This window comes from Aedes albopictus, chromosome 1 (assembly GCF_035046485.1).
Source record: "Aedes albopictus strain Foshan chromosome 1, AalbF5, whole genome shotgun sequence".
NCBI lineage: Eukaryota > Metazoa > Arthropoda > Insecta > Diptera > Culicidae > Aedes > Aedes albopictus.
Genome location: NC_085136.1, coordinates 214,750,079 through 214,766,193, shown reverse-complemented (window position 1 = coordinate 214,766,193; position 16,115 = coordinate 214,750,079). Strand labels below are relative to the sequence as shown.

Sequence of the window (16,115 nt, the reverse complement as noted above, 5' to 3'; positions counted from 1 at the left end):
ATAATTGAAAAATACCCCAAGCAGTCCTCAACACCAAGCCAATAACTCGTTGAGGTATGATATCAATACCTACAAAATACCAAAATAAGTAATTTCCAATACCTGGATAACCGACTAATACCTTGTCTTGGTATGATACCTGACTTTGGTATGCTCCAGTTATGTGGCAGTTATTCATTCCTGCTCGGGTAGTCTCACAATGAACTGTATACTTTAATCTGTGATCTCCTGGGATATCATGAGAAATTTCAAGATAGTTTTGAGATATTCCAGATCAACATCACTACTTCGGAGACCATAGCTTCAGGTCTACAGTTGTGATAATAGCTTTTGCCACTACGTTAGGGTGCCTGTACCAGTTATCGCACTACCTAAGGAAAAATATTTCTACAAAAATAAGAAGAAGACCGACGAATGTCATCGATATGTCAAATGATGGATAAGTTGTCATATTTTACAGGAAAAATATAGAAACGGAGCCAAAAATACTTTAATTGATTGATTTGTTTTTATTAAAGAGACATTTCGCGACATTTTTCAACCCTGGCCAAGCTTGATTTAGACCATTTATAGGGCCTCAATAAAATTAACTGGATCATGACACTACTGTTACATAGTTGCCAATACACACGTTTTCAACCAAAATAACAACTCGATTGCAATGACTTCAAGCAATCATGTCTTAATTTTTAACGATAATATCTCATTCAAAATCATACTTACCCGTAGGTGGAAATTCGTAGAAATACGCCGAACGTGGACTGAGGCAGCTGAAACGAGAAAGACACGAAGGGAAAAAAGAGCAGAAAAAAACAATCAGTTGAATTGAACGTTTTGATTTATCTGAGCTACTTGATATACTGTCATGATTGCGGGGTGGATAGTCAGGCAGGGCGGGAAAGCGAGAAAGGAACCCCTTCGGAACCCAAAGGGATACCCGCAGTGCTTCGAAAAATAATTGAAATATTCGAGATATCGATTGGCCCTTCCTGTCCTGCCTCGGACCAATCGTCCCTGTCTTCGGCGTCGCCATCAGAATTGGTAGTCGCAAGAGTGAGCCACCAAATCGGATCAATCTTGGGTCTCTCTTTCTACACTTGAAGTTTTAGACCTCCAGTTCAATAAAAATTGTAACGAAATATGTTTCCTGGGGTTTTAGACAAGTCTTAGAGGACGCAAAAATGAGCTTAAAATTTACGAAATTCTCCACTTCACTGAATGTTTGTTAAAAAGAAGGAAACAGTTCTACTTTTGCTAAAAATACAAAAGCCAATTGGAGAGAATAACCAATCTAGGGAGTTGGTCAAAGTATGAGTGTGTTCAAGTAAAGTCAACTTTTTCACTGATGTCCGATCTGTTGATGATCTTAACCGGGACTTCGACTAAAAAATGGTCAAGAGATTTTGCAAGAAAATACTGTTCTACGGTGATGATTTACCGTTCCCAATACTATTGAGTTACAAAATATAATGCTATGCCCTTCTGTATATATTTCACCGAGTTCATTTAGAAACACCTTCAAACGATTTGGTTTAGGGTTCTGGATTTTATCCTATTTCGCCCAAAGTTTCACTTAAGCTATTTCAGGGTGCAAATAATCGAACTTCAGATTAGCCTTTTAATGCATATTGTTGGGCCACCCTGTTCTTCAACGACGCTCGACTCGGACGGACACCGTTGCCGTCGCCCGTCGCCGCCGGGCAGCCGGGCTAATGAATCGTTTAACATGCGATACAATCGAAATCGGAAGCGCGAAACAGACACTCACTGTCTCTGGGTAGGTACGAACAATCCACCTGTCTGGGAAAGGGAAGGAACAGGACAGGCCGCATTGGATTCGCACAAAACTACACGGCAGAGTCATGGTAAAATTGGCTTTTCAACACTCTCGGCTCCTCCGTGACGCTATGAATGGATTCAATGCAAATACGTAGTGCAAATTACCGGTTATAAATATCATTTGGGGCCGGAAGGTTGATGAGGAATGAGGATACGAGTGGATGCGGCATGGGGGTGATAGTTGAAAGAAAGGAGCAGTATCAGCCGAACGGCACAATCAAATTTCGGAACAAAAACCTGAACGGATAGCTACTTGTCGATTGTTGGTTTTTGAATTATTGTCGGTTGAGAGGATAATTGGTTCGGGTGTTGAACAAACAACAGACTATTGACGTGTTTGCTAAAAGTAAACTGAATGAGTGGAAAACAACCACCGGTGGTGAAGATATTATACTAATTCAATGTATACATAATAATTAATTGAAGATTGTTTCGCTGTCGTGACGGATTGAAACGCTCGAAATATTCGTAATAGCTATCAACAATTCTTTTGTTCATATTCCACTGACAATTCTGCTGCATAACGTTCAATATGTTGTGATACTGAGATAAGGTTCTCAGTTTCTACCTCCTCCCCCGATACGAGAACAAGGGAACTATGAACAGTCGAAGGTAGTACCAAAATCTATCGACCCGTAAGGTCGAGTCAGCTTTCCTGGTTCACAGGATGGTACCTCACCATTTTTAGTTATCTCGATAACAACGAAATCCATAGCAGTACATCTGAATACTTCGGATTCCGTACGCACCACTACTGGCTGCCCGGTATTTCCGTCCTTTCTTCGTATGACTTCAACGAATTGACCTATAAACCAGGTGTTCCGCTTTTGTTCGTTAGCGCTGAAGAGCAGATCACCGAGCTGAATTGGTTTTGATATCTCTGTACCACTTAGTGCGCCTTGAAATTGTTGACAGATACTCCCACCACCTGGACCAGAAGCCGTCCATGTTATGCTTCATCAGGCATCAGTTGCTGCACAGACATTCTGAAGACGTGATCGGCTCTGTGTTTGCTTAACTCTTTTTGAACTACCCAACAAGAAGTGTTTGGGGGTTATGGCTTCTTGGACATTCCAATCTAGTGCCAACATATGTGAGGGGCTTGAGTTGATCATACTCTCAGCTTTTAGATCAACGGTTCGAAGGTTCTAACATATGAAAGTCTCGGAGCGGAATTTATCGACTGCTGTATAACTTTTACTGAGCGCACAAGCCGTTCTCACACCCTATCTCAGTCGGATACCATGATTGATGGATTAAAACACCAATTGGTCGTGGTGTTCGTCAACACGTACCTCTGTATAGTTTTGGTTGTCCTTCCGGATCTACTTCTAGAGCACACTCGCGGCACCACGAAAATTGATACCGTTATCGGAATATAGCTCTTCTCGCGCATCAAATACACATCCGTTGCAATACTATGGGTGCTTCCATGTGAATAGCCCGGGTCGTTAAATACGTGAATAAGGGTATCCTCTTTACGTGACTGCATCTGAATGCAACGAGAACCGGCCCGAAATAATCCAACCCGCCTATAGGTGAATGGTAGAACAAACCTCTCAGCTCATCTATTCGAACCAATCAAACTTTCAATAATTCCGACGATGGACTGGTTTTCGTTGTGCTTCCGAAGTTCAGAATGTATGCGACAATATGCAGCATTTCAGGGCGTTTAAAGAAGTATCCAGAGGGGTTTAAGGGGGCTTCACAAACCCTCAAGTGAGCTTCACGGGGGTATCAGAGGCGTTTCATAGGCGTTACAATGCGTTTCCAAGCAGGGCAATTTAGGAGGTTTCATTGGTGTTTTAAGTAGCTTCACAGGCTCTCAGGTGAGTTCCAGGGCAGTTTCAGACGCATTTCAGGGTCTTTCAGGAAGATTTACAAGGGTTTTAGGGGGCTACACAGACCCTCAGGTCTTCACGGGGGTGTCAGACAAGTTAAAATGCGTTTCAGCATTTCAGGTTTCAGAGTGGTTCAGGATGCTTCGCAGGCTCTTGGGTAAACTTGGCAGAAGTTTCAAGGGGCTTTGAAAAGCGTTTCAGAAGGCTTTATAGGGATTGTAGAGGGGCTTCATAAGCCCTCAAGCGAGCTTCACAGGGGTATCAGAGGCGTTTCATAGGCGTTACAATTCGTTTAAAGGCAGGGCAATTTAGCAGGTTTCACTGGTGTTTTAAGTAGCTTCACAGGCTCTCAAGTGAGTTCCAGGGCAGTTTGAGACGCATTTCAGAGTCTTTTAGGAAGATCTACAAGGGTTCTAGGGGGCTACACAGATCCTCAGGTGAGTTTCAAGGGGTTTCCGGGGGGTTTCAGAGAAGTTAAAATGCGTTTCAGCGCATTTCATGTTTCAGAGGGGTTTGAGATGCTTTACAGGCTGTTGGGTAAACTTTGTAGTTTCAAGGGAGTTTCAAAGGCGTTTAAATGCGTTTCAAGGCATTACAATGCGTTGTATGGGATTTCAAAGACGTTTCAAAGCGTTGCGATGCATATCAGGGCGTGTCGGAAGGTTTCGAAGCGGTCCAAGGAGACTTCACAGGCTCTCAGGTGGGCTCATGGGTAAGCTTCACGGCAGTTTCAGGGAGTTTCAAAGGCGTTACAATTCATTTCAGGAAGGTTTGAAGTGATCTAAGAAGGTTTTACAGGTTTTCTATTGAGCTTTACGAAAGTTTCATGGGGGTTTCAAAAGCGTTCAAATGCGTTTCAGGGCGTTTCAGAAGGTTACAAAGGAGTTTTAGGGAGGCTTCAAAGGCTCTCATGTGAGCTTCAAGGGAATTCCAGGGGGTTCGGAGGGGTTTCCGAGCGTTCCAGATCGTTCGAGAAGATTTCGGAGGGGTCCAAGGGGCTTCACAGGCTCTTGGATGGGCTTATCGGGGGTTTCAGAGGCGTTTCAATGCGTTTCAAAGCGTATCGAGGTATTTCAGGGCTTTTCTAACTAAAGGGCTAAAAGGACTTCACAAGCTCTCAGATGAACTTCTTGAGGATTTCAGAGATTTTTGAAATTTTCAGAGTGTTGCGTTTCAAGATGTTACCATACGTTTGTGAGTGTGTCAGGGCGTTTGAAGACGCTTCAGACAGATGACGCTTGTAGATTCGATGAAAGCATGAGTTATATCCAAATACACAAGTAATGCATTAATTGAACATTCGACGATTTATTCTGAAGAAAATGTTTGGATGACATTGAATAGTACCAACCTTCATTCGTTAAGGACAGACTTGTTAGAATCCCAAGATGGTCGCCACAATGGCCGACTTTGGCACCTACTCACGATTTCGAGGGCACAAATCTCTTCGTAAACATAACCAGCGCATTTGATCTTCTTATTTTAAGCTTATTACAAGTGAGCAAGAACAGAATAATAAAATGCATTGTTGTTTGAAGCTTGCTTCTTGAGATTTGTGCGTTTTAAGTTCTCATGCACTCTTGAAGCGAGATTTCAAGACGTTTGTCCTTAAAGGCACCAAGAGACCTAGACGTGGCAGAATCATCGAGTTATTTGTCACACCACTCATCTGAGCGGTGGCATTCCAAAATAGGTGAAGCGTTTGTGGCTTCTTCGGGTTGATTGCTAGTTCCAGTGGCGAGTACCATGCTCGAGCTTGATCTATAGTCAGTCATCCCGTGTTGCTATGCGCACGTCGCCTTTTTCAAGTTAGTTTTGACAAGATCGTGCACTCGCTCTACTAGTTCCGGTGATTTCTAGATCATTTGTTCAATGCTCTTTACGCAACTGAAAGCCATGGCATAACTGCTAGGAAAACTGACATCAACCCTCCTCCAAAGAAATGCGATTTCGAAACCCTCAGTCATGTGCCCTCCTGTTTTTCGACTCGAGCCGAGCTTGTTACTCAATGAGGCTATTTCATAAGATCATGTAGCTGATGATCTTCACTCGAATAGCTGACGTAGAACATCCCTTGCGAACTGTCTGTTTTGTCAACACTTTACCCTACATGCATCATCCTCGTAGGCAACGCTGTAGGCGGATTAGGTTCCCCACATTGGAGTACTTATTTAAACTGGCCAGTCATCCTGGCAACCGGAAAAGAACTAAGAAATCCTTCGGTAGCATCTTTCGAGCCAGGCAACTTAAGCTGGCCCTAGATTTGATCTCTCCTGAATTTGATGCGCTGATGGAGGACTTTCTTCAGAAACTGTAGACAGATGTTATGATCAAAGTGGCAAGTTGAAGAAAGGAATTGCCCGTCTCATGAAGCGGTGGACGCCAAACCCTAACTTGTCGATTTGGTTGTTTGGAGTACTCGCGTATGGAATTGTAGGAACAAGTACTCGGTCCTCGAGGTGTTTCTCTCCTAGCTCTGTTGAGGTGTAAACACCAGTGTATCCTTCCTGGACAGATTTACTCTGTACTACTGTACTACTTGTACTTGTCCGCTAATCCCAACAGCATTCTGCGTGATTCTTCTCGATGACGCATCCAGTTTGACCGCTCCTGATCTTTGTCCATTCCCACACTGCTCAGTTCGGATTGGGGTTGATACACCCGCTATACCATCATATCCTTTCCTACCCTCATGACGCAGAAGATGGGCGTGGCCGGCAATGGAAGTTTTTGTGTCTTTTCTTCTCCAACTTCCGATTAGATAGCTGTTCGTTCCCAAATATCTATCCATAAATAATTGGTATAAGAGTATTGAAGTTTTCAACATGGCAACGTCCAGTATGCACTCTACGAATTACTCCGTTACCAAGCAACGCAACACAACACTTTCTAGCTTCGCTTTTGAGAATTAAGAATCCGGTATTTCTCCGCTAGGTTTTTGTCTCTCAATTGTCGAATCGAATCAGCACGAGCTCGAGACTTTTCTTCTTCGGGCTTTTTTCTAAAACAACGCTTGCTTTCCTTCAAGCTGTCGTCTTTGACTTTCCAATTTCTTCCGCTCACGCTCCGCTCCCTTTTCATAATTCAGTCGTAGCTCCTCAGTCAACGCCTTTTCGAACTCCACGGGTTGTTCACAGCGCAGTTCATCCTACACAACTCGTTTTATCTCTAGCTGCTTGCGTTTCAAGTTGCCCTAATGTGGATCTTGCCATTAATGAATTGCCATAGATCCTCTCGGATGAGGATAAACATCACCTTAGTCATCCGAAGGCTGTAGTTTCCGTTGTAATTTTTGAAAATGGTCGGCTATTTCAATAATTTTGATCCATCACGAAATGGATTATTACAACTGTGATTATGTTTATTGTTCATTTTTTGAGTCATTCTAAACGGTTCATTCTTTTGATTCTGATAAAAGAATCAACCGGATGAACAGTTTTACAATGCATTCTCTGAATCCAAATCGATTCCCCATTCCGTGCCGCATGTTGCCACAGGCCGTTGCTGTCAATACAGAGAACATTTCCAGCAAATTCCGCAGAACATAACACGTACTGCACATAATGATTTGCCGACTTTTCACTGCACACAATCAAACACACTCGCGCTCGTTCTATAGCATTGCCATTTGCCAAAATGTTCGACAAACACATTTCGATTTCGACTTTGCGTGCCATACCATTGTCGACGTCGCGCGGCCATTTGTCGTTTTTTTTATATGTATTTCGTCCCTTTTTCCGAGGGCATCGGAAACGCGCGCGACAACGGCCCCGTTGTTGGCAATAATAATATTTTCCCGATAAAACATGTATGGCGTAATAAAATATGAATAATTTATTGAAATTTAATCGATACTGTTCACGGCGGTGGCGGCGGCGGTCCATGGTCCATGGCTGGCTGGGACCGGCTGGGATGGCGCCTCCGAAAACGACAAACAAAAGAACAACCGACGGCGACCCTAATGGCCAATTGGCGGCCTCATTGACTATTTATTCTATGGTCGTCGTTCCGCTGTTGTTCCATATGGCTCCCTCCTCCGGTCGCATGTTTAAAATGCGGAGGAATCCCATTGGCGGCGACATGAGGCACGAAAATGTTCTGCAGGATATTTATGGCGACCATAGAGAAGCACATTCGCACCCCCATAAATAGGATCAGCATTTCTAAAAAGAGAAGCTAAATGGCTGACTGAAGTGCAAAACGGTGAGATGACATCTTAGAAGAGTAGTTCAACCTAGCTTGGGTTCTATTAATCATTTACTTCATGTTTGCATTCTTAGGCATATGTATGTGATGACAATATTTGTGGATTTTTTTTTTAAATTTTGATGCAAACACCAGCTATTTCATAGCGTATCAACTTCTGCAATTTCAAAAAAAAGTTTGTTTTTTTTTTATTTTTGGTTTTCAGGGATTCTTTCAAACATTTGTATAAAATTCCATTCATTTTGTTGAAGACATTCTTTAGAAATTTCTCTAGGACCTCCAACGGAAAATTTCTAAGAAATTGTTCCAACATTTTTTTTTAGGAATGTCAATTGAAAAATCTTTAGAAATTCCAAGACTTTCAGACGGTTGTATACCATTTCACCGAAAACCATTTCGCGGAATTTTTTTTCGCGGTGTAACATTTCGCGGAATGAACCATTTCGCCGAATACCATTTCGCGGAATGACTTTTCGCGGAATGTACTGTTTCGCGGAATACCATTTCGCGGAATTTAATATTTTGCATATAATTATTTTCTCTGCTAAACTTTACTCGCCCCTACACCGATTCATACGCAATCATTATCACCATAGCTCTGTGATTATTGTTGTAAATATGATACTTTTCTGGAAAAAAAATTTGCCTTCTTTAAGCTAAGCTGTTCTTAAGAATTCTGAATGTCAGGCCAAAGGACACTAGGCCGACTGTCATTAGATCAAAATAAGTGGAAATAAGAGCGAATGGACATTAGGCGTAATGACCAACAAGCCATCGTTGTCACATAAACAGATTGAACTTTCAAGCGTTTATGTTGCTAGCAACATCAGAGTTTTTTTCCTTCTTTAAAATATGACTGTTCTATCCACGTTGTTGTTTGGCGAAAGAATTGCTAAATGTTTCATCGTATACCTTCTTTTTATCAAAGGTGTCAGGCCATTCGGCCGAAGGTCATCAGGCCGAATGGTCATTATGCCGAATGATCATTAAGCCGAATGGCCACTAGGCCGAATGGTCATCAGGCCGAATGGTCATTGGGTCTTCTTCTTGCCGTTACGTCCCCACTGAGGCAAAGCCTGCTTCTCAGCTGTTCTATGAACACTTCCACAGTTATTAACTGAGAGCTTCTTCTGCAAATGACCATTCTGCATGTGTGTATCATGTGACAGGCACGAAGATACTTTATTGCTGCTGAATCTACTGATATTTTACCCATCAATTTTTCCTTCTTTTAAATATAGGCTGTTCTTTCTAGTATCATTGCTAAAATGGTTTTTGGCGCTGAAACTGCTGATATTCAATTCATAAATGAGTGTAGAATTAGCATTCAAGTTAAAATACACATTAAAAAAAAAACAAAAAAAAATCATAAATTTTACCATCTTTAAAACATAGACTATTCTTTCTAGTTTCATTGTTAAACTAGTTTTTGGCAAAAATTGTTGGAAAAGGTAAAAACAACGGCTAACTTTCAATTCGTCCTGTCAAAGGCTGTTCAAGTATTGTGCAGTTTTCGGCGAACAAATTGATAACTTCATAGAATATTTTACCTTCTTTCGATAATAGGCTGTTCTTTCAAGTTACATTGTTCAACTTTTGGCTGGCAATCATACGTCTGACTTCATCTGAGTGAGTTTTTTAGAAGCTAGGATAGGCTTGATCCTACTGTCGTTACCCTTCTTTAAACCAGGAGCTGTTCTTTCGAGTTGTATTGTTATTTTATTTACTGGCGGTCTCACTGCTAACTCCGTTTGAGATTTGTTATTCTTCTTTAAATAGGCTGTCATTTCACATAACACTTGCTGGTGAGCAAACAGATATCTATATCTGAGATCCTTCCTTCTTTTTAAGAATAGGTTGTTTATTTATAAGCTGCAGTACTACAGTGTTGTTTAGTAAGCCAAGGGCTGAAAGTCTCTTTAATAAAGACAAATCAATCAATCAATCAATTGTTTGGTGACCCAGTACCTAACTAATTCTTCTAAGGTTTTTTTTTCTTATAACTATAAGCAGATCTTTCAAGGCCTATTATCCATTTGGTCTAACACCCCAATGATTATTCGATCTTATGTTCATTCAGTCTAATGTCCTCCGGCCTAATGAACCAGCATCATAATTCTGGATCTGAACCTGCTACTCAGCCTCCACACTTTCACCCTTATTGATTGAACTTTTTGTTGGTATAAGAACTGCTAAATTTATATTATCAGAGAATTTCCCTTCTTTAATAAAGAGGCTGTTCTTTCAAAGTTTACTGTAACAAAAATTGAAATATTGATATCACAGATAAGCAGACTGTAATACACTGTGTTACACTGTAATAATCCCAATTTAACTGCCAATTTGAAACTTTGATAGTTGGCTAACTGACCACTCGTGACACTCATATCAGTTTTGTTTGGGTTAGACGTTCACACCCTACCGCAACCTAGTTCATGGTTGGCCAAACTCAGTACAGGAAACGTTCGGTCGGTGCAAACGGTTTAACTGCAATGCTTTTTAACTGCAAGTCTGGTAAGTGCAACAAATTTGCAGTTATCGCACCGCTATCCATCGAAACGGTGCTTCAAGTTAGCCCAAATGAACGGTCGAATGAATTTTGCGTTCATTTAACGTCAATTGATGGGTTGTTGATGCCTGTCTGACGTTACAGTTATCGAATTTTGTTCGCTAAGTGAAACGTAAATATGTTGCAGTTATCGAACGTCTACTGTAGTTTCAGTATTGAGCGATTATGTGTCCGCGACTCGAAAGTGTTGAAAGTGTAACGTTTGTGTCTGTGTTGATGGGAAACATTTCATTTTACACTTGTTGATTAGTATTTCCAATATTATCATGATGTTGTATCTCGATCAGTTAAAATTTTCTCTCTTATTAACGATTTTCCGCGAAACGGTACATTCTGCCAAATGGTTTTCGGCGAAACGGTGCATTCCGCGAAATGGTACATTCTGCGAAATGTCATTCCGCGAAATGTTACACCGCGAAAAGGAATTCCGCGAAATGGTTTTCGGCGAAATGTTATACAATCGATATTCCTCTGGAAATAATTTTAGAAATTTTTCCAAAAATATCTTAAGGATTTGAAGATTCTTAAAGAAATTTGCGGAGAAATTTCTAGAGAAGTTTTAGGAAGAATCTTTAGAAATCTCAAGATTACTCTCATAATGGATTTACCTCCAAGAATCATAAAACAGTCGGATTAAAAATAAGAGATTTGTTAAGAATTGTCTGAGGATTTTCCGGAAGAATTTCTGACAAAAAATCTGGAGAAATTCATAAATTAAGTACCAGGAAAATTCAGTAAAGAAATCAAAAATGATTCCTGAAAAAAACATCAAAAATTCTTGAAGGAGTTCCCGAAAAAAAATATGAAAAAGTTGCAGTTTATTCCCAAATAAAATTGCCCGAAAAATGTCTTAAAAAAATAATCAAATCACTAAAAGCATTTCTGAAAGGAACAACTGAAAAAAAGGAAGTAATTTCTAGATAAATAGTCGAAGGAATTTGAGGCAGGCATTCCTACAGGAATGGCTCATTGAACTTCCAAAAAAAATCTCAAGTTATTTCCTGTGGATCTTCTAATTGAAAATCCGGAGCATTTACATGCTTTTCAAAGTATTTTTTAAAAAAATTTCCGGGGGAGAAAAATTAGAAAGAAATAAATGGAATTATTGGGTATTTTTTGTGAAAAATCTGTCCGAGTAATTTAGTTAATTTCGGAACAAATTCCAAGAAGAATTGAGGATAAAAATCTTGAAAAAAGACGAAAAGCGAAATATTAATGGAAAAATAAGGCCGGAACAAATCTCATTTTCTTCTCTTGTCACTTTGCTCGTTGACTTTTCTAGAGGGGGGATGATAAATAATATATGAATTTGTTGAAAAAAAAAAATACCCGAACAATTAGGAAAAACCGTCAAACTCATCGACAACTCTAATTCCACTTAAAAATTTAAAAATTTCTTAAATAATTTATTTGTGCCCCCTCCCCCTCAAATTCCAATAAAATTTTTCCGAGGGGGGGGGGGGCACGCTATATCTGAACCAACAGATTATAAAAATTGAATGTACATCGGGTTTCTTTCCATAAAACATCAGTATTCAAGCTATATTTTCATTTGCAGAAGGTTTCAAAATATTCTATCGGGGAAATTTTGATTGTTCCATCTTTTTGACCATTTTTCATACAAATTTTCTTGTAATCCTCATTTTCGGTCAATTTCTCTCACATACAAAATGTATGGAAAAATTTTCACCGATAGAATATTTTAAAACCTTCTGCAAATGAAAATATAGCTTGAATACTGATGCTTTATGGAAAGAAACCCGATGTACATTCAATTTTTATAATCTGCTGGTTCAGACATAGCGTGGGGGGGGGGATGACATAAGAGAAAATCGAAGCTTGTGTTAGCCTAATAGAGAAATTGTAGAAGGGAATTTAAAAGATATTCCTGAAGAAAAACTCTAGAAATGTTTCAGTTAAATTCCAAATGAAATATCCTGACAAATTTCAAAATAATTTGATAATTACTATAAGGTTTTACTGATGAATTCCCTGAAAAAAAAATTTGGAAAAATTTCACCACTTATCGTAGTAATTTCTAAACCAATTCCTGAAGGACAGTTGGATGAAGCTATGTAGTTCGAAAATATCCAAAGAAATTTCAACAAGAATCGTTGGAGGAATGCCTCATTAAATTTCTGGGACGTCTAAAAAAGTATCCAGAGGAATTTCTAAACAAAAAATATCCTAAAACTCCATGAAATTCTTCAGGTCGTAAGAATTCCTGGAGATATTACCGTAGCAATTCTCGGAAGTATTTCTACAAAACGCTGTAAGAATTTCCAAAGTTCGTTGAGATAATAGAATAACAAAAAATGCTGTAAGAATTTCTATATAAGCCGCGGAAGAAATTTCTAAAAAAGTGGTCAAGAAAATTTTCAGAAGGCATTCCTGCAGGTATTGCCCGATAAATTTTCAAAGAATTTCTCAAGTAATTTCCTGTGAAAGTTTTGATGAAAAAACCGGAGGATTTCCCAAGTTTGTAAAAAAAATCCAAGAGAGATCAAAATTTCGAAGGAACTCTAAATAGAATTGTAGAGAAATTGCCTGAATAATTCCCGAAACTAGTTCCGAAGTAGTATTTGAGGTAATTTCCAAACAAATGCCCAGAAGACTTGCCGGAAAATTTTCAGAAAAATATCGAGAAGTACTAAAAAAATGCATGATAAATTCTTCACCGTCAAAAATGCTAAAAAATTCCGGAAAATTCGGAGAAAATTTAAAACATATATTTGAAGAATTCCTGAAAGGCACGTCGGACGAACTGCTTAAGAAATTGTAGGATGTATTCATTAAGGAAAAATTCTTGGTGAATTACTGTAAAAAAATGCGGAGAAATTGTTTAGATATTTTTTGAGTATTTTTTTAAGAGAATTGCCGTTGTTGGAGTATTTCTCAAAGGAATTTCTGATGGACTTCCTAAAAAATCCGGTGAAATTACAAATACAGTTGCAAGAGATTATTTTTGTTATATTTGTATGAAATTTCGTTAAGATGTATTTGCGCAAAAAATAAAATCTGAGAAAATCTTAATAAGTGAGCAGAAAAACGCACAGGGATATTCTAAAGAAACTGCTCTCCAAGGCTCAAAATAAAATACCTTCAGGAGCAGTTTCGTCGCAGATTATTAGGTATTCGGAATTCCAACAATTCCGTATTTGACCATTTCTTCAACTGCTCCTCTGATATTCTTTCAGAAATTCCTCTGCCAAATACTTAAGCAATTTCTTTGAAAACATAATTAAGGTTTCCTCTGAAAATTCGGTTTCTTGAAGAAATTCTCCAGAAGTTCATTTAGAAGTACCTTCGGAAAATATTTTGTGAATTCGTTCGCAATTTTTTTCCTAAATTCCTCAGACAAGGAATGCTTTTGTCAATTTCCTAAATCAAATGAAATTTTCTGGATTTTTTTAGAAATCAGAGGGGGAATCAAAAAATGAATTTTCTGAATGGAATTCCCGTATATAAAACATAAAAAGGCTGCAGTTAAATTCTAAATAAAATTGGCTGAAAACTAAATGGATTTCAGAAGGAATTCCTGAATAAAATAAGAGTGGCAATTCCCGAAAGTATTCTTAAAAAAATGCCGAAAGAAACTTCAAATACATCGCGGAAGGAGTTCTAAAGAAATCCTAAAGGAATTTTCCATAGGCATTTCCGCAGGTATTACCGGAGAAATTTACAAAGAATTTCCAAAGAAATTTTCTGAGGAACTTGTGATGGAAAATCCGGAGCAGTTACTATAGGAATTCCCAATTTTGTCTGAGGAATTTTTAAACAAATTACCGGGCGAGTTCCGAAGAAAATTTTTGAAGGAACTCTGAATAGAATTTTTCAAGAAGGTTTTAAATAAACTACCTGAAGACTTTCTGAAAGAAGTTCTGAAGGAGTATTTTAGGTAATTTCCGATCCAACTTCCAGAAGAGTTGCCGTAAAAAATCCTGAAAATGACGATAAGCTCTAAAGAAACGGAAAGTGAAATTGTTGGAAGAATCGCCACAGAATTTCTGAAAAAAAAATTACTGGAACAGAAAAAAAAAATCGGCAGAAATGCAAAACACATTACCTGAATATTTCTTGAACAAATTGTCGTAGGCATTCCTGGGGGAACTATAATATGGATGTTTGAAGAAAAAAAAGCCTGAGGAATCAGTGTTAGAAATTTCGGAGAAAGTGTTCAGATAATTTTTGATGGATTTCCTTAAGGAATTGTTTAAATAATTGCTCAGACTCTTAGAGAAATGACGTTTGAACCATTTTTAGTTTGAATGATGTGCAGATCAACGGGGGTCAAATTAAAAAGTGTTCAGATTAGATGCGGTCAAACCAACCGGGGTAGACGGTATGATTTCCGAAAGATGTATTGCCGAAAAAAAATCTTGATAAATGCAGAAAAGTTTATAAAGATGTTGCCTCAGAAATCCTAAAAGTAAAATACCTTCAGAAGCAGTTTCTGATTATCTGGAACATATTTAAGAAATTTGAAGAGTATTGTCACGAATTTCTTCTGGAATTCCTTCAGTAATTCCGTATTCGTTCGACGATGACTTCAGCATCTTCTCCGAACACTCTTTTCAGAGTCGCTCCGGCATATTGTTCAAAAATTCCTCAGAAAACATCATTAGGAATTCATCTGGAAATTCAGTTTCTTGAGAAATTTCTCCAGTTCTTTTGGAAGTTCATTCGAAAATTCCCTTGGAAATTGCTTCACAATTTTCTTCTGTAATTCCCCAGGCTATTTCTCTAGAAGATCTTTGAGCAATTCTTCAAGGAATTCCTCCGTCAATTTTGGAAGTTAAATTCTCAATGAAATTGACTGAACAATTTCTAAAGATATCACGAATTACTTTAAGGATTTCTGAAGGAATTTCTGGATAAAATTTTGGAGGAGTCCCTACAGCACACAATGAAGTAATTTTTAAACCAATTCTTGGAGGACAATTTTAAGAAGTTACCATGGGAATCGCCAAACGAATTTCTATAGGACTTGCTGGAGGAATGAATTTCCCGAGGAATTCCTTAAAAAGATGTCTGAAGAATTCCTAAAAAGAAATTATCATTCGACTCCTTCAGGTAATAGGAATTCCAACGAAAGAAATTACCGTAGCAATTTTAGAAAGTATTTTTAAAAATACCGAAAGAATTTCGAAATACATTGCAGAAGGAATTTCCAAATAAATAGTCAAAGGAATTCTCCGGAGGCATTCCCAAAGGTATTGCCAGAAAAGTTTCTGAAGTAATTTCCTGAGGATTTTTTCATGGAAAGTCCGTGGCAGTTAATACATGAGACTCCAAAGTATGGCAGAAAAATGCTGAGGAGTTTCTAAGGAAAATTTCGAAAGAACTCTATATGGAATTGTTGGAGAAGTTCGTAAATAAACTGCCTGAAGAATTCTGGAGGAGTATTTAAGGTAATTTTCAAATAAATGTTCAGAAGAATCCTGATACATGACGAGAAGCATTAAATTGCATTGAAATTCTTGATAGAACCTTCGCAAGAAAAAAAAAAATGCCGGAATAAAACGCATTCGGAGGAAAGGTCTGAAGTATACAGTCAAATATTTGGCAAGGAAAGGACTCAAGAAACAAGATTAGTTTGACACTAATGAAAATTCGATAGAGTTAAACAAGATGTTTGAATATGAACATTAGTTTCTTTT

At 38.6% G+C, this 16,115-nt stretch overlaps 1 protein-coding gene across 1 annotated transcript in view; it reads right to left on the bottom strand.

Annotated features, from left to right (window-relative positions):
• The window catches only part of LOC109400126 (uncharacterized), a 195,983-nt gene that overhangs the window by 166,872 nt on the left and 12,996 nt on the right, over window positions 1-16,115 (bottom strand). Inside the window, exon 3 of the mRNA XM_062846218.1 lies at window positions 724-770. Coding sequence (XP_062702202.1) covers window positions 724-770 — 47 coding nt within the window. The remainder of the gene's footprint in view (window positions 1-723; window positions 771-16,115) is intronic.